The sequence below is a fragment of the Maylandia zebra genome, linkage group LG15 (genome assembly GCF_041146795.1).
Source record: "Maylandia zebra isolate NMK-2024a linkage group LG15, Mzebra_GT3a, whole genome shotgun sequence".
Lineage (NCBI taxonomy): Eukaryota > Metazoa > Chordata > Actinopteri > Cichliformes > Cichlidae > Maylandia > Maylandia zebra.
Genome location: NC_135181.1, coordinates 4,951,563 through 4,970,915, shown reverse-complemented (window position 1 = coordinate 4,970,915; position 19,353 = coordinate 4,951,563). Strand labels below are relative to the sequence as shown.

The 19,353-nt window shown below is 44.2% G+C and overlaps 1 protein-coding gene across 3 annotated transcripts; it reads left to right on the top strand.

The window, feature by feature from the left end:
- The first annotated feature begins 72 nt into the window (after nt 1-72).
- Nucleotides 73-18,858, top strand: lrfn5b (leucine rich repeat and fibronectin type III domain containing 5b). Of its 3 annotated transcripts, XM_004542116.5 has the most exons (8): nt 89-209; nt 332-430; nt 2,534-2,783; nt 9,721-10,636; nt 11,413-11,587; nt 14,652-14,985; nt 15,941-16,241; nt 16,369-18,858. In XM_004542116.5, coding segments are annotated over exons 3-8 (2,418 nt in total). In that variant the 5' UTR covers nt 89-209; nt 332-430; nt 2,534-2,781; the 3' UTR covers nt 17,059-18,858. The 3 variants fall into 3 exon arrangements, with proteins under 3 accessions (XP_004542174.1, XP_004542173.1, XP_004542175.1); XM_004542117.5 differs by lacking the exon at nt 332-430 and having other exon boundaries at nt 73-209; XM_004542118.5 differs by lacking the exons at nt 89-209; nt 332-430; nt 2,534-2,783 and adding an exon at nt 3,263-4,529 and having other exon boundaries at nt 16,369-18,857.
- The last annotated feature ends 495 nt before the right edge of the window (nt 18,859-19,353 follow it).

The following is a 19,353-nucleotide window of genomic DNA, read 5'->3' as shown; positions in this document are numbered from 1 at the left end:
TGCCGTAAATACAAGGCCCGGTACTTTCTTAGGACAAAATAAAAATAAAAGTGATTTTATAAAAACGTTTCGAAGTAAACGCTTATTAACGCCTAATGCCAGGTAACAGTTTCCATGGCAACATGCTTAAAGGCAACATGGAGTTCCTACAGTGGGATTGTCATGATGTTGCGAGATGGATTGAGTCTTTAGGATTTCCACAATATAAAGTAAGTTAAACCTGACCTGACCTTAGGTGACAACATTGACAAAGTGAAAAAAGAAGCTAGTTAGCCTCCATTGAATCAGTCACTCCTTAAACTTCTCACTTTATTACGTCTTTCTGTCGCAGGCATGTTTCATGGACAACCTCATAAGTGGAAGAAAGCTTATTTACGTGAATTGCATCTACTTGCCAAGACTGGGAGTCACAGATTTTAAACACATGCAGGTATTAAAAAGAGGCATTAGTTCTAGTTGTTGGCTAGAACTTGCCAAGTAAGTAATATGAGATGCTAAATAAGCAACACCATTTTTATCACCTTGCCCTATTTATATATAAAAAATTTGATGTATGGCTTAATAGAGTCAGGTTATGCATTTAAAAACACAAAGGGTTGGTGACACATCACTTAAAGGGGATCTGTCATGCTAAGTTAACGCTCCATAATTTTATTGTTAGATACTTCGAAAGCATTCGCGGATTACGCAAATTCGTATTTATCTTATACTGCGTATTAGTACAGTCTTTAAGGTCACCCTCTCTCTGAAACAGCCATCTTTCTTCTGAATGGCTGGCACTTGTAAACAAATGGTATGAGCAGCAGGTGGGTAGGGCTGCCTAGCTCGGAAGCCAGATCTGTTTGCCTAAGACTTAAATTTCAGTTTTCTGTTGTCCTATTCTGGTAATCCCATGGGAATTGTAGCCTCAGTTTACTGGTCCTAGCTGACAGGAGTGGCACCTGGTGCGGTCTTCTGCTGCTGTAACCAGTCTACTTCAAGGTTCAACATGGTGTGCATTTAGAGATGCTCTTCTGCAGCCTATTGTAATGAGTTTGGTATTACTGTTACCTTCATAGCTTCATAGTAGCCTGGCCCTTCTCCTCTGACCTCTTATATCAGCAAAACATTTTCGTCCATATTTTCTCTTTTTTGAACCATTCTCTGGTTGTCCAGGAAAAAACCCATTAGATCAGCAGTTTCTGAAAAAGTTAGACCAACCTCTTCTGGCACCAACAACTTCTGCAGGTCATCTTTACCATGTCTATATGCCTAAAATGCATTAAATTGCTGCCACTTAATTGGCTGATTGATTGAGTGTAGATAGTATCAAAGATTGAGACAGCTTCTGAGTCTAAAAAGTGAACTATTTAATGCAATTAATCTTATATATTTTAATGACCAGCTAATGACCAGTAAAAGGGGGCAGCTTCAAAAAAGGTTTTAGTTGTATAGAAGTCTATGGGAAAATAGAATGTAGCAGTTCTTTCCTGATGAGTTTTAGGACTCAGTCCCTTGTTTCAGATCATTTTGAATAAACCATGACATCCAGTTTGTAAAAAAGATTCTGTGTAAAAGTAAGAAAGGAGGATTTTCGAGGAAGTTGCCTGACAAATTGTCAGTGATAAATTGGTTTCTCAGTCAAACAAATCCCTCTCCAGTCACAGCTGGCTTCAAAACACCAACATGATGAGGCTGAAAATGTTCTAGTTGACATCACAGTGACTGCATCCATCTTTCCTATCATCTAAGGCCTCGGATGGCCATACTGAGAACATCCTGTCCCACTGTCATTGTACAGAGCCAAGAGCAGAAAAAGTCTAGAGCACTCTAAAGGTTCATAGGGATTACTCATACATATATTATCCCCTTTATAAAGGTCAAAACATGGGTAAAGGTGTAATTGATCCCCCTTAAGATGTGGTGGGAGGTTATAAAGGCGTTATATCTTTCTTTGACGATATAACACATAAAAAGCCAGAAAACAGTGTTAAAAATAACTGTTATAACCACCTTCAGTTGTGTTAGAAGTCTCTGCAGTATGCACTACTACAAGTTGACTGGAAGCACCACAAAATAACAGCACATGTTTGGCTTTCTTTCTTTTTTTTTCTCAGAGCAGCGCGACATCCAATTAAAGCGTGTGTTGTAAACATCACTGCCAGAAAACACACTCAGATCAGCTCTATCCAATATAGGCTGTTTACAGTTACAGTGACTGTTTTTTCTAATCTGTATTTCTGGGGTCATAACTAAATTGGCTAAATGTGCCATTCAACTCTGCTAAACTCCCAGGAAGCATAAACTGTGGTATGAGTGGTATGGAGAAAAACAGTCTCAGCAAAGAAGCGTGTACACGCTGTTAAGTCATAATTATTTTTTGGTTTAACCTGTAAGTCATTTGATACATCAGTTTTTATGAGTGTAACCCTGTAACCTTTCTCCCTGTTATACAAGATTCTCCTCTCCCTCTCAGTGGGACGACTTTATTAAATAAGGTTAGATAATGTAAACATTAAGCGTGCTTTCTTAAATCCCGCTGTGTACCCCGCAGGTCATCTCTGCATGCGTGCGTGAGCTGCTGGGGATCACAGAGACCCTGTGGAGTCGCAGCATCACTGACCCTCCACGGGACACCGTGAGCCTGTTTTTGGAGAAAAAGAGCCGGAGCGGCGAGCGAGCAGACAGCCTCACATACCAGCGGTTCCTGAGGGACATGCACCGGTGAAAGAAAGAAAGAAAAGCAAAGCAGGAAAGTCTGAATCACAACAGTAAAGGAACGCATCACAAAAAGCCTAAGACATGTCAGTGTCATTTCATATCACCAACTGTGAGCTCATGATGCAAGCTTGACATTAACACTTCCCACCAGCAAAATGCTAACATGTTCTTGATGTGGCTGGTTTAAAAAAAAAATCATGCTCACAAGGATGCATTGATTCTGCAAATCTTTTGAGACAATAAAGTCATAGTGTGACATGTTTTCATACATGTACAGTTCGTGCACAAAAAGCTCATGCCCTTCCAGTTCTGGATAACAGTGAATGCTTAAACCACTTAGGCTATTCATATTGATCTCAAGTGGGTGTGTTGTAACTGGATGGAGTTATTGATCTAGAGTAGAGATCCTCAGGGTAATTCTTTTGGATGACAACAAACACCTATTTCAAAGTGCTGTAAGGCCCTGGGGTGGTATAGGTCATTGTTGTTACAGGAGCAAAAAAAACAACAAAAAAACCCAGCAAGTCCAAGAAAACTACAGTGCTGCTGCACTTGAATACACTTGTGCACATATAGGCTACTTTGCCAACTTGCACAAAAGGCCATAGGATCATTGCATCAGATAGGGATGGGTCCAGCGCCAAGCAGACCCACGGGGGAGCCAGGCCTTTCTCTTTCAGCCAACTCAACACTTTCTTGCCAATAATCTATGTAATACATGCAGCATTGTTCAGCTATAGCCTATTTTTGGCGTTCACCCACTAGAAGCACCTGCAGCAGCAGAGGTTTGATCCAAGAGAATGGATGGATTTTTCAATACCAGTCTTGCTTAAGCCTACGGGCTGCTTGTTGTTGCCTGGCTTTCTTAGCCTTCATGTCCTGCATGTCTGAATCTGCATCAGCATCTCAGCCCCATATTTTTTTTCTTCTTCATTTAATCAAATTGAATTCTTAGAGAATATCATAAGCTCAATCTACTCAACGTTCGTGCAGCAGAGTTCAGTCTCCATGAATAAATGATGATGCCTGCCTGTGAGATAGGCTGGGAGGCACTGCATCTGTCTGTGCACACAAATGGTCTCTGTGCAGCTCAGAGCGCACCGATTACCATTCCGAGCACAACACCTCTGGTCAGAAATGGAGCCGGGTCGGTGGTTGACAGTAGTCCGGGGGCAGTAAGGAGGGGAAGGGGAAGGGGAGGGGATATATTACGGCAGCAACCCTTCAGTCAATCTGGATTAACTCACACTGAACCCTGCGTCGCCAGCGAAAGCCCGTGAAAGCGATACGAACATCTGGCCGGATTGAGCACAGTAGCGGCAGCAGCAGCGGAAGCAGCAGTCGCTCACAGCGCTGCTGTAGATGTTAAAGCTGCCCGTCGCTACAAAGCTACAGAGGCGTTTTCTCTTCTGGAGCTGCATCCAGGCGGATGCGCAGTAGAGACGATCCCTATACAGCTGCAGCTTCAGAGCCACGCCGGGACCCTTCAGCTTGTGTGTGGTTTTTTTTCCTGTTTGTTTGGGGGGTTGCCTGTTGTCTAGTCCTTTTTTTCGATAGGGGGAATTAGAGTAACATTTTACCGCTCACACAGGATCGCAAAGGAGCCGTCCTTTATCTGCTGGTTATGGATTTCTTGAAGGGCATCGCTGGTTTCGCAGGCCGTCACATGCTGTAGGAACCAAGACGCGTGTTTCGGGACACCTGAATTATCTCCAGGCAGCACATTTCTTTTTTAAGGCAAGCCACTCTCGGTATGCCGCCAGCCCCCTTGGGAGGAAATAAGCTCAAACCCACCCTCCTGTGACTTGGCTCCATGTTTCAGCTACAAGGTAAAATAATAAAAAATCAGTATTTTACAGGCTGCCTTTGGTGTGAATTGGAGCGTGTGAACTCTTTTGCGGAGTCTGTCTTTCAAGAAGCGAAATATTGACTTGAAGTAGTTCTCTTAGGACCCGTCTGAATGCGCTCAGATTTTCCCTTGTGACATGGGTTGTGGCTGTAACCCCACCAGCCCAGGACCTGTACCGCAAGGTCAAAAAAAATCTCACACGCCAAGGAACATTTTTTTAAAATTTATTTTTAGTGTCCATTTGTATGTGTTTGGTGCTGCTTTTTTCCTCCCCCCTGATATAGGTGAAACTGAGAATAATGGCCGTGGTGGCTGTGATTCATGTGCAGGAAAAGGCTGATTTATTGCATGTGTTTTGTGTTTTCTTGTGTGTTTTAGAGAGATTTGTCTCTGGTGTGTTCTGGTCAAACCCATAACTGATATGCAAATTCCTCATCAGTAATTAAGCTGTGATGAAGTCTAAATGAGCCTAAACTGATAACAGGATTGTAAGTCTGTGGGATGAGGAGGAGGTGGTATGGGGGAAATGGTCCTAGTGATTTTTTTTAATTTTTATAAAGGATGAGGTATAATGGTCCTGTCTGAGGAGTGTTAGTTATAACGTATCTTATTATTCATGAGTGCCCGAGGCATGATTGTAACTGCTACACCAGTGAAACAAGGCCCACGCCTCATTTTGCTGCTTCTATTTGCTCTCTGTGCTCTGTGAATGCACTCAAATGTTGGTGCTTATGTGCTGCTTCCTTTCACTGACGGAGGAGGAGTGATGTGTGGCTCCTCAGCACCCGGGCTTTTCTGCAGACCAGCTCCACACTCGCTGACCCAAATTTGTCTCCCCACAAATTAGGTTTTGTGTAGCTTTTTTCCCCCACTGGAGAAGTGCTTGCATCCAGATCTGAAACTGAGATATGGCTCACACAAACTTGCACACCTGCTTCACACGTGTAGTATGTGAGAGATGCCTTATGGTTACACAACTTAATAAGGTAAAGGAGATTTATGCATTATTAAGCTTTTTTTTTAAAAAAAGACAATTTGGCTAGTGCTGCTACATGAGGTAGAAATCCAGTATCCTGGGGGTCTTTGAAAGAAGGAAAATGAGTCAGAAGGTGCGGAGATCTCATTATGGCTGATGGCTGCCCCCCTTCCCCTCACACACATGTAAATGATAACATGAGGGAGTCGTGCTGTCACCAATAGAAGTGTTTTTGCACTTCCTTTACCCGAAATTCACTTTGGAACTGACAGATGTGAGTATCTGCACACCTGCTGGTATGTATCATGCAGAATATTCAACTTGAGGAGGCCACATTGATATTCAGACTTAGTGTTTGAGGATTCTGTGTTCCCTTTCTACCAGAAGACAATCCCAGGTCATAAGCCCATCACTTCAGGGCACGTCGCAACGGTGCAAGAATTAAGATCACAAATCGGTGATCAGAATTTAAAATCTGTCACCTGCTTCAGTGAAATGCTCAAAGAAGAATATGCAAAGTGCTTATACGCCCCCGGTCACGAGGTGTCTAGTGTATCAAGGTGAATTTCTTGTGATGAAGGGGGAAAAATTACAAGAAGGCGATGTAAATGCTGATGAACTGCACTTCTGTTGATGCAGCTGGGTCTGCTTAGTATGCCGTCCGTCTGGCACGCATGTGGATGGGTAGACATGCACTCACGGGCTGAGAAATCATTTAATCTGCATCAGATTTCCCCATCAAGTCATTTTGGCTTTTATTACGTGCAAGACTGGGAAAAAAAATCCAATTCAATCCAGAATTAGCTGAGTGCACAATCTCCTCATCAGAAATGCTACAGTGGGTCTGCTCTGGCCTTCGAGCAAAAGAGTTGTCAAGGTCCTTTTCCTTCGGAGAGGACTCTTTGTTCTAAATAATATTAGGTTATCTGAAGAAGAAAAAAAATCAGCCACTGATTACATCTCACCCTAAAACTGACGTTTGCGGTGTTGCCATGGCATCAAGGCTGTCACCCAAAGAGCTATCACGTTCTAACATTTGCAGACTTTGTAAGAAGAAAAAAGAAAAACGAAAGGAAGCCAGGGTGTCACAGCACATGGCCACATTCACATGTGTTAGTGAGTTGGATGGTGCTTCACAGCATCGATGTTTGGTCTGCTGCTCTTATCTACACAAGCGTTTACCCGACAACATAGAATTTCTACCAGCTCAGTCAAAATATGATCCACTTCAGCAGATGCTGCGGCTCCATTTGCTCTCATAAAAGCAGGCAGGATGAGGAGCTGTTTCACTGTTTTGTCGATACCGTTTTACCGTCACGTTGCAGCATCAGTTTACCTCCTTGACACAACACAGCTTATACATATATATATATATATATATATATATATATATATATATATATATATATATATATATATATATATGGCAGTGTAGCAAATGTCCGGCCTCTCCACCCTCCACCACCTCCCACCGGCCAACTCAGGTGAGACGCAAACCGAGATGCCACCGCTGCAGTTGTGCCGACCTGCGTGGAGACGCTGGCAGACTTCATCTCATTATCTTCCCCTCCTCGCAGGGATGCTTTCCCTGATTTCCTGCCCAGACGCGGATTGCAGAGGCTTTCTCACATGAGCTCCAGCATAAGTTAGACCATCTGAAAACATATCCCCCATGACCTCACCGGCCGGATTGGCATGCAGCATGCTGCATAAGGTTTTTCTTGGCCAATGCCACCCCAGGGAGGCTATAGATACCCTCTCCTACTGTTAACTGCTACTGCTGCTGCTGCTGCTGCACATGAATGTGTCTCTGTAGCTGGGGATGAGGAAGGGGGGTTGTTGTGTAGTGATCTGGCTCTATTACGCACAAATCCCCACCCACTGGTGTGTGTGCTTATGTGTGGGAGTGTGCTGTCAGTCTGTTCTTTTCTCCGAGGGTGAAAAGACCTGCTCGGAGGTAGTAAACGAACACTTGATTGACTAAGAAGGAGAGTATGGTTAATGCATCACTAGATTATCTGTTTTCTTGTTTATTTGTGGCCCTCCCAAGTCGCTCCACTATAATGAACAGGCCGACCTAGTGGATAATGATTTTCTGTGAGGTTTTGGGGGGGAGGTTGACATTTGAAGATGAAGTGTGTGATTGATGAATACATTGATTGATCATCTACTTATTTGTTCATGTACCTGATGAGTGCAACCTGTTATGCAAATCTCTGTGGAAGACCAGTAATTAAATGCAAATTGAGGGACAGTAAGAGATATTTCCTGGCCCATCTAAGCAGCGAGCGGCTGTCCTTTTGTCCTCACAGAACAAATTTTGTAGAGATTACTGTTGCAACCATTCTCTTCACGTTTGGCTGAGTTTTCAGCCATGAAAAAAAAAATAGAAAGAAGAAGCCTCATCTCCACAGAGTGAATCAATATCGTGTCTTCAGCGCCATTCGAGTCTGGAAGTAGCAGGTCCTCTCTGCCTCATTGCACAACCAGAGGCCGTACCATTCAGAGTCAGAGCAGAAGGTGGTTGGCACACCAACGTGAACACACTTAGGCAGGCTGTCCTCTCACGCTTTGTGCGCGCACATAAAAAGTCGATAGTTTGCACGCATACTTGGAAAGCACTACACACGGCTTTGCAGCACTGCTTCACGGTGAAGTCATCTGCTCTCTTTAAAGAGAGTCATGACAACATTAAATAATGATCCCACGGTCCATTTCTCGCCAGCTCAGATCGGTGCACCGCGGCTCCCCGCACACATCTTGTGGGATTTGGTAACGTTGTCCCGTGTAAAAATGGGTCAGAAAAAGACATTTATTCTCCGCTGCTTCATCAGCAGCGTTCATGAAAATGTCATACCCAGCGTGCTCTCTCTCTCTCTCTGTCTCCAACAATATCATTCCTCCCCTTCCTATTATGGCCCATTTTAAAAGGAATGGTTCCTGCCTCCTCGTTAGGGCTGTAATACGTTTTACCCAGCTGTCAGCGAATGGCACCGCATGCCCTCGCATGGCAGGGTATCACACCTGTCCTGTCTGCTGTTTTCTTTACTCTATGATATTTTCTTCATTCTCACTCTATCAAGGTTATTACACCGGGAGTTGTGTGTCACCGCTCCAGTGCAACAGAATCTTTTGAAACATGAAGGCACTCAGTTGACAGGCCTCTCTGCTAAGGCTGGATTTTTTTTAACTGTTTTTTTTTCTTCTGCACACTCTTAGAGTCCCAACACGGACAATAGAGGCATTACCGGCAAACCACAGGAAGCTGTAATCATAAATCAGCCGTTCTCGTCTGTATTTAAAGGTCGGCCTTTGGATTTTCACCCAGGTTGTGGGATTGGATCTCCTGTTCTCTGTGTTTGATTTGATTGGTGTCCTTTTCTGTGTGCTGTAATTGGACACCCAGAGGGCTGAATATTGCATGTTCAACCAAAAAAAGGAGAAAGAAAAAGAGTAAATATAATCTCGACTTCTGTCACTCTTGCTCTGGTACATCTGATCTCCAAAGTCTTACTTTTATGACATGCTATATCCCTGACAATGTCTCAGGATGCATCAAATGGATCCCTCCTTATTCCCCCCACATCTCAGCTGTGTCATAAGTAAGAGCAGCATCAGGGAGAGAAGAGAGAAAATCAATAACAAGGCATAGCACATCTTCGCTGAGGCACAGGGCCCAATCATCCCTTCCTATTGGCGATATGATCCTGGGAGATATCAGGATAATTCTGATGAGACCCTGGACTGCCAGTCTAGACTTTCATCCTTCTGTACACAAACATAAAAGGACTGGCATGATCATATATTTTAAAAAGTATGATCAGAGGAGTAGGGGCTTAGAAGGAGAGCTGTCACAAAAACCTTACAAGACTACCAGGGATGTTTCACTCTCAAGTCGGCAGGTGACTAATTAGTTTCATGTCTAATGGTGCAGCATTTATTGTTTGTTCAGGCATCGATTTGCTTAGCTTCTTGCTCAGACTTTGCGCTATAAAAACGAGAGCTGTGAGCTGACAGTAATAGTGTTTGCAGCCTAGTGGAAAATCTTTAACTTTGCAGAGCAGAATTGCCCATTTTTCTTTCCTTTTTTAAATGTGACTTTGCCCAGCTTGAATTATAGATCTCAGGGTTTGCACTTGTTGCCATTTTCACAAACAGCTTGATCATCTCTGTCTCTCATTCGTTTATTTTTTAGGCGCATCAACCTGATGACAAGCCAAATGGAGTCTCTCCTGGTGTATCTGATCATCCTCGGTGTGGCTGTGAAGGCCCACAAAGTTCAAATCTGTCCCAAACGCTGCGTCTGCCAGGTGCTTAACCCTAATTTGGCCACACTGTGTGACAAAAAGGGGCTTCTGTTTGTGCCCCCTAACATTGACAGGCACACGGTGGAGATGCGTCTTGGGGATAACTTTGTAACCAGCATCAAACGCAAAGACTTTGCAAACATGACCAAGCTGGTGGATCTGACTCTGTCTCGGAACACTATTGGCTCCATCGCGCCTCACGCGTTCAGAGATCTGGAGAACCTACGAGCTCTTCACCTCGACAGCAACCGGCTTACCCGCATCAACAACGACACCTTCAGCGGCATGTCCAAGCTGCACCACCTCATCCTCAACAACAACCAGCTCACCCACATCCAAAGCGGGGCCTTTAATGACCTGACAGCACTGGAGGAGCTGGACCTGTCTTACAACAACTTGGAAAGCGCCCCCTGGGTGGCCATTCAGAGGATGTCCAATCTCCATACGCTCAATTTGGATCACAACATGCTCAGCTACATCCCAGAGGGCACCTTCTCTGGGTTGCAGAAGCTTAAGCGATTGGATGTGACCTCCAACAAGCTCCAGAAGCTTCCTCCTGATCCTATTTTCCAGAGAGCTGGGGTCCTGGCAACATCTGGGAAAATGGGGCCTACATCGTTCGCACTGAGCTTTGGGGGCAACCCACTGAGGTGTAACTGTGAGCTTCTTTGGCTGCGGAGGTTGCAGAGGGAGGATGATCTGGAGACCTGTGCTTCACCGCAACACCTCGCCGGACGCTATTTCTGGACTGTTTCGGAAGAGGAGTTCCTGTGCGAGCCTCCTCTCATCACCAGGTACTCTCAGGTACGTCTTCGAGTTAAGCTGTGGACCGTTAAGACGCAATATTCTGTACTGCTTCACTCTGAGCCACACATCGGATTTTGCCTTAGTTAATCCAAGGTTGCACTATTTGCTGCCTTTGACTGTCACACCAAATATTAGCTTTGTGATTCAGAGAACTCTTACAAGAGTTGTGGGACTCATCTGGGCCACTCAGCTCGCAAATCATAAAAAATAAAGTGCTTGAAAAATGAAATCAAACTGCAGCACCTGATGGTGTTTTTAGAGGAGTTCTTTGGTCAGATTTTCAGTTTTAATAAAGCTATTTGCAGTTTAGCGATGGAACCGCAGTGCAGCTCTCAATACACAGTGGAAGCTCGGACTGATTCTATCCTTGCATCCAAACAAAATTATCTGATCAAATCCTTGCCAAAGAACTACAGATATATCATCTCATTTACATTCAGCAGACCTATTTTGCATAATTGCAGAGAAAATGAACTTATATTTGGACTCAAGCGTATGAACTGCGATGTACTGTCTCATTGATGATCTTCCCGTTATAATAATGCTAATTCAGTAACGTGACAATGATCAATTGCTGATTACATTCACAGGGAATGAGATTGTGAAACGCAACATCATCAGTAACGGCATTAATAATAATATCTAAGCCACACCGTGCAGCACAAAAGTACTTCTGTGTGTAATTTGTGTTTTTCAGTTTTGATCAGGGTCTTTATCTAATTGGTGTTAAAAGAAGCTCTCGCTCTGATTGCCTGTTCCTCCCTTTGCCTCAGGAGCTGCGAGCTTTGGAGGGTCAGAGTGTGACTCTGCGCTGCAAGGCTAGGGGCGACCCTGACCCCATTATCCACTGGATTGCACCTGATGGACGCCTTATGTCCAACTCCTCCAGGGCTGTAGTCCACACCGACGGCACGCTGGACATCCTAATCAGCACTGTCAAGGACTCCGGTCTGTTTACACTGCACTGACTGGGCTTTTATGTTGTTGACGGAGCGGAATTAGTTGTTTGCTTGCACATAAGCATGGAAGGCTGTAGTATTTACCTACACCGGGTGATAAAGTTTTGAGTGTGGAGACGTGCCTGTGTGCTTATTCGTGGCAAAGTTCCTGTCATATGCATCTGTTTGCAAAGAAATGTGTTTTGACACTTTTACTTGTTAACAATTAACATTTTAGATACCTGAAATTTTCCAGAAACAGTGTCTAACATCTTGAAACACATTCGTATTCACTATCGCCAGCAGCCGAAGCTAAAGGTCCTTTTTAAGCTCCTTGTGCCGGTGTAAGTACTGTTTCTGCTTTAGCTTTGAAGGAAGTTGGAGTGACGGGGCGTGCTGTGTGAATAGTCTAGATGTAAGTGTTGACTGATCAAACACACAAGCAAAACTATCAAAAGCTACTGCCATTATAAGCTCCAGCTGGTGAAACATTTGACAGGAAACACAGACCTCCCCATGCTAGCCTTTAAAATGGCACGAAAGCTCAGAGAGGTGAACTGATAGTGGACTCCAGGCTGTATTGAGCTTATGTGCAACACAAGCTACATGATGTGATTTGGACTCATCAAAGCGAAATGTTAAAAAATCTTCACTAGCAATGTTCATCAGTTTGATACGAGGTGTCGACCACAGTGAAGCTATGTGGACAGAACGTGCAGAGACCGAAACAGGATTAGAAAGAAAAATAAAAGACCACAGCAAGAGGTGATGCTGTATTACCATCCGCTGGCTGACTATTACATCATTTTAGAGTTTCTGTTAGTGCTGCTTAGGTAAAAAACTTGGAATTTGATATCTAGTTGCTCAGGACTTCCACAGTGGGTACTTATCCCGAGGTAGTCCTTAGAACTGTCCTGATTCAAAGCAGAAGCTTTTCAAGTACAACACTAGAAAGATTAGATATTTTGTATTAATTAGTCCATAAGTGCTGGAAGGCTGAGCTTGTTTTCCTTTGGAGAGAGCTAGGTGATGTTTTTCCAATGTTTCCAGTCTGAAGCCAGAAGTGACCATAAATAAGAGGGGAGGGGGGTGCTAAGTAAAAGCTACTGTTGAAAGAACAGACTGGATGGGTGGTTTGCACAGATCGCATATCTGGTAATTAGTGCTAAGTAACATAAAAATGAAATACCAGAATTTGACTCGCAGAGCACAGACTTCTTGGACGATCTGTTAGTCCAATTAGGCACACAGAAAGCACTTTTATTTGTCAGATATTTGCATTAAGAGTGCAGTGAAAAGCACCAACACCATAAACATCAAGTCTGGTCCAGTTCACTCATTTAAATTGTTTACGGTGAAGCCTCGTAGAGAGCTACTGGCTATATCCGCCTGTCTTGGCAACCATCTGTCTGCACAGAATGACCCCTAAAAATGCACAATTTGAAAACTGCACAGTTGTCATGAATGGGGAAATCAGCTAGAAGGACTGAAACTGTTTTTGTAACCTTTGGGGTTTTTTTTAAATTCAATTTATTTGATGTGTTTTTGCTGGAAATAGTCGCATTTCAGCATGGGAGTTTATCACTGACTAGCCTTTTGGAGTCAGCCTCAGGGGACCATTTGAAAAACTGCAGTTTTTGCCTTGTATCCAAAGAAATTTTCACACAAAGTCAGTAAAAACAAATGTAGTCAAGCATAAATTTGTACAGGATGGAAAGAACGGACAAAAAAGCAGGTGAAAAATATCCCACTACCTCCATTTCAGTTCATTTCAGTTTATTCTGGTGTTATAATTCACATCAGCAGAGCCGGAGGATCCTCTAAGGTCAGAGTAATGTATAATTCAGAAACACAGAGAGTATGCACGGCTCTGTGCTTTGTTTGTAACCACTCTGATTTGTCTGCACAACCGTTACACCAAGCAGACGAGGAAGTTGTACAATGATCACAGTGCACAAGAGAATATACAGTACTGTGCAAATGTCTTGAGCCACTCCTCATTTCTTTATATTTGGTTAGGAAAATTGGAAACAGGTGCAGTGACTTAGTGAAGCAAGTGTAATTATATATGGAAATACAGACTATGAGGAACAAATAGAGTTTTTACAATTGTAACAAAGTTGAAAGCCAATGTTTGATATGGTCACCTTTATTCTTCAACACAGCCTGAACTCTCTTAGGCGACTTCTTGTCATTTCTTCAAGTAGTCTTCATGAATAGTTCTCTGGGCTTCTTGAAGGACATTCAAAGCTCTTCTTTGGATGTTTTTCCCTTTTATTCTGTTCTCTGTCAAGATTATCTCACACTGCTTCAGTAATGTTGAGGTCCTTGCTCCAGAGAGGTCAATCCATGACTGATAGTGTTCTATTGTGTGTATTTCTCTGTTTAGCTATGCTTTTACTGCACCGGCTCATGTATTGCATGATGGATCAAAATGTTAGGGTACCTTTCTGCATTTATATATCCACACATGTTTAGAAGATCCACAAAAGTGGCTAAATGCAGAGCCTCCACCATGTTTTAGAGATGTTTTATAGATGGCTGTAGACGGTTACTGTTGTACTTCTCTCCTGACCTCCTCTATATTGTCAAAAATTTGAGCCAAATTTTTCAAATTTGGATTTGGCACTCCATAAGACCTGTTGCCACTGACTTTCAGTCCGGTTCTTGTGTAATTTGGCATACCTCAGACTTTTCTCCCTGTTTCCCTTCCTTAAGAAGGGCTTATTGACAGTCACATTTCCACTGAAGTGTATCAGAAATGGCTTGGACAGTAAATGGATTAGCTGAACATCCAGATGCATCTAACAGGTCTTTGCTGATTTTTTTTCCTGTTATTTCTTAAGGTTATGACTTTCAGAAACTGTTCATCTTCTGTAGATGTTGTTGTTGCACAAATAAGTATCATCTTTGGCATTTTCTGATAGATTCAGCGGAAGAAATTGGAACTAATAATATATATAATTGGTTCTTTGCCAAGCTCTCTATTACACATTTCTGACCCACAGGGCTTATTTGTACATTGTGATGAATTTAAGGCAGGAGAAAGTTAATCTGTTTGGTTTTTGTTTCAGGTTCCTTTACCTGTGTGGCTTCCAACCCAGCCGGAGAGGCCCACAGTGCAGTAAAGCTGGTCATTACCAAACTCCCTCACATCACCAATAACACAGTCGAGGAGCAGGAGCGTGACCCCGGCTCATCAGATATCGCCACAGTGACCAAGACGGGGGCAGAGGCAGGAGGGGTGCCTCTGGGGAATGCAAAGACGAGCCAGGAGAAGAAAGTAGTAATTGCTGAGGCCACCTCGACCTCAGCTCTGGTCAAGTTCAACTTCCACAGGAGTATTCCTGGAATCCGCATGTTTCAGATCCAATATAATGGGACGTACGATGATTCATTGGTATACAGGTGAGCAGATGTGAAGAAGAAAAAGCTCCTTTTCTTACTGCCCAACAAACTTTAAAGCTGAATCTAAGCATATGTATGCGTTCCACGGCCCTTGTTTTACCTTCACGGTGTTCTTTGAATCTCTAAATCACTTTGGATGTTTAGTCATTAAGAAATGGACCTGGCTGTCAACACGATTATTTGTGGCGTCTATTAATCCTATCAGGAAGACAGACTAATGCACTGTATCTGACTTCTCATTCTTCGACTCGTAATCTCCCCTTGCTGGAGTGTGTCATTTACGACGTGCAGAAGCTTGATAATGCTTAATCAACAAAATCAAAACAGAATGTCAGCACTAAGCTGAGGACTCATAGGAAGATGAAAGACTAGTCTTCCACAGTTTTTACAAAAAAAGCATCAGAGGCTTCACACATGCCCATCTGAGGAACTGGCGTACACAGGATACTTTCATCTCTGCACCCTTTCACCGCATATTTTGTGCTAATCACTGTGATATGATAGGATCATTTCGCAAGATACCCCACTGCCCCCCACCACCACCCTTTTTTTTCTCCCTAAATGAACTTCAAAGTCAGTAACACATATGGTGTTTCAGCCGCGGCCACAGAATTAAAGAGACATTAAAGAGTTGTGTCCCGTCCTGTAATCTTGATGTTGTGAACAAACGGGGGATCCGCGTGTCCCCAGCTACCGAAGCAACCTTTTATCTGTAATGATGTTTGAGAGAATAAATCAAATGTCACAAAAGATTACGCCTAGACAGATCGTAAATAGCCCCCTGAGAGATAAATGATTGTCATGTCATTTTTATCCCTACAAAACAATAAGGCTGATAATCTGATTTGCTCTGTCTCCTTTCATTCAGCCTTCTCTAATCTAAAGTATGTCGGAACAGTCACAAAGCCTTTTCTTCTTTTTCTTCTTCTTCTTCTTCTTCTTGTTTTTTTTACAGGATGATACCCCCGACCAGTAAGAGCATCTTAGTAAACAACCTGGCGGCTGGTACGCACTACGACTTGTGCGTGTTGGCCATCTATGACGACCAGGTGACCTCGCTGACCGCCACCAGGGTGATTGGTTGCATCCACTTTACCACTGAGCCGCAGTACCTGAGATGCCATTTCATGCAGTCCCAGTTTCTCGGTGGTACCATTGTGGTTATCATCGGAGGGATTATCGTGGCGTCTGTGCTCGCTTTTATCATCTTCCTCATTGTGCGTTATCGGGTGTGTAACCAAGGGGATACAGATAAGGTCAGTGGGCGACGATTCCTTGCATTTTGTTCTTTTAATCCTTATTAGTTCTTTCTGTATTGAAATGTGTGTCTCATAGATTTTCTTTCATTCCTCTCGCTCTTGCCTTCTCCCTGCCTCCTGTCAGGCGCTAGAGATGGGGGATATTAGGTCACTGAGCAGTGATGGACAGCTACAGGGCTGTGGGATTCCCAAGTCCCTCTCTAAGCAGGTTCTGCGGCCAGAGAAGAATGACAAGGACTGCCTCCGTGTCGCCCTGCCTGCCCCGGAGCCAGCCAAGCAGCGACCGCCTGTCGTGGTGGCATCCACGAAACCGTCTGTCCCTGACTGCACGGTCTCTACCTCAGCTGGAAGTCACAGCTGGCACCCAGCCTCCCCGGGCACTCCGAGACCCAAGCATTCGACCGCTCCGACAAAACCCTCTGAGGCTCGCCGAGCCGAAGCAGATGTCGAGCTCGACAACATGAACCGGAATAACTCGTCGGATGTGAAAACGGCCCAAGCCATCACTCTCGCTGTACCGGGCCAGCCCACCAAGTTGACTGCCATCCCCAGGGCTCCGCGGCCCCATCAAGTTGCTCGACAATACATGACTGTTCCCGCAGGAGGGGCGAGGGTGAACCGCAGGCACTCGTTCAACGCAGAGTCGTACGCGGAGCGCTGCTACGTGGCCTACCCAAAAACCGGGGCCAGCCTGCGCTCCAAACGCAGCCTGTCAATGAGCGGAGAGCTGCCGCAGCTCGAGAGCACAACAAACATTCGCCGGGCCAGGGACAAGCTCTCGAGGTCTGAGTGGCTTCTGGAGAGCACTTTATGATTTTGAAGTTTTGCTACCTGCGCTCTCTTGGATTGCTGGATTGGATTTGTGGCCCGTGGTGAGCAGACAGGATTTTATGCCATGGGGTTTTTTTTGTTTTGTTTTTTGTGTTGTTGTTTTGGAGCTTTTGTGCTCTTTGTTGAAGGACCTGTAGGCTTCTCTCGTATATCTGGGAGAAGGCAGGCGACACAGGGTTTACAGGAAAAGTTTCACATTTGTTTTCTACCTTATAACCTATCAAAGTCTTCTTTATAACAGAGTTTGATCAAACTTTGATGAAAGGCACAACAATGTATAAATCAAACTTCATGTACAAAACAAAACATGTTTTAGTTGTGTGAGATACTATATATCTCAGTACAACCGTAAGTGTTCATGTGGTATCGAATGCAGTAACCTGGACAATACTGTATTATAACAGAAGCATCGCACAGGGGATGGGGTTATTATACTTAACAATCTCATTGCCTGTTACTTAAAGTGATACAATCTCTGTAGACTACACGATTCTTGTCTCCAGCTCTGCAGACAGTGACATGTCTTAATTACTTTGGATGTGGTTTTGGAGAGATTACGAATGTGCTTTACATCCCAGAGGTGTAGGAAAAGAATGTAGTAGACTGACAGCCCTCTATCTTTTCATCCCCACCCAGCCCACCCCCAGACACAGCACAATGCAGCATTTCTTTGTGTGTGTGTGTGTGTGTGTGTGTGTGTGTGTGTGTGTGTGTGTGTGTGTGTGTGTGTGTGTGTGTGTGTGTGTGTGTGTGTGTGTGTGGCACAAGTCGACTCAGCCTAATACTGCCCTCCGGTTTGAATCGATACATTTTTATCACGTAATTACACGAAGACTCAACTCTGATAGGATTCCTGTCATGACTGATTTGAGCGACGATTGAGCCAACACCCACAGCGTGACAAGGTGCGGGAAGTAATCTGATGTTACGCGTGGATCCAGGGGAATGATTCATTTTCATGTTTTTGCTTTGTTTGTGTTTTTCCCCCCCTAACTTACTGAAGTGATCGTGTCATGCCGATGACAACCATTGTAAATCAAATGAAATGTAAGAGAAACGGTGACTGGGAGGACGTCTGCTCTTGGTTTTTTGCTGTTGTTTCTGTTTGATGTTTACCAGTATAAATAAACCAGTGATTTAAAAACCAAAAACACCACAAAAATAAAAGGAGGGGCTAGATTCATCTCATTTTCAGCTTCTCTGGTTCATCTTCCCCTGCAATTAGAGCCCTGTTTCCGGACAAAATAATAGCTGAATCCCTTAGTTCTCTTCGAGCTCTGCAACTCAAAGTAGTAGTTGGCTCTGAGCCTTTGTATTTGTTCAAAGAGAGGAGGGAAGCGGATGATGAAAAGAGGCCACGTTTGTCACCCGGGACGCCCCTCGCCTGCGTATCTCCTCAGTCATCTGACAGCAGCGCCGTGCCTGTGCCCTCCGACAGCAGCCTCTGCAAAAAAAAAAGAAAAAAATCCTGCGGCAGGAGAGGTTAAACACAACCTCCGCAGTGGGAACTTGCGCATGACTAATTTCTACAGTTACAGTAACGACTCCGTGATATCAGGACTGACATGAAGTGCATTATCCCCCTTGCAATACGAGCTCTGATTCACGGTGTATTTTGGTGGTTTCATGCTGCCTGATTGATTTTTTTTCTTCATACTTGCTATACATGAATGTGCTGGTGTGCCTCTAATAATAAAGCCTTGCGTAGGGAAAACCTGTTAAGAAAGAGCCGCACGGAGACTGTGTAAGACATAAGTGAACCGCTATCACCCAAACACGCTGCATTCAGGCACTGATTTATATATTTTTAAATTATTTCTCGCTCATTACGGGTGATTAAAAATGCTGAGAAGCTTGGCCTGAACCTCGGTTCAGTCTTTGGCGAGAGCCAGAGGTGTGTGTTAATAATAGATGCTTTTCTGGAAAGAGAAAGAGACGGAGAGAAAGGAGGGGAGGCGGTGCAGTGAGGAGAAGATGGAAGGTTTTGTGAAACAAATACGGCGAGGAGGGTTTGGAGGCTGAGAGTCACGGGGGTGACGGTGAAGAAACGGAGAGGAGAGCGAGAGGTGCAGAGAAGAAAGCGAAGCAGCTCGTAGACTGAGAGGGAGACGAGAAAAGAGGAGGAGGAGGAGGGCACGGGGAGCCTGGCGTAAAGGGAGAATGTAGAGCAGAACAGGACGCGGAGTGCGGGAGACAGGGAAGAGAGCATCCTTTGTAAGCCAGCCATGCAGCTTCTGGCTCTTCGATATTCAGCGCACCTCCACAAAGATGGCAAGGG

Excerpts from the sequence above, each read along its gene's own strand:
- lrfn5b (XM_004542117.5), top strand. Across the intron at positions 11,588-14,651 it reads CAGCACTGTCAAGGACTCCG|GTTCCTTTACCTGTGTGGCT; the intron begins GTCTGTTTACAC and ends TTTTTGTTTCAG. Across the intron at positions 16,242-16,368 it reads ACCAAGGGGATACAGATAAG|GCGCTAGAGATGGGGGATAT; the intron begins GTCAGTGGGCGA and ends GCCTCCTGTCAG.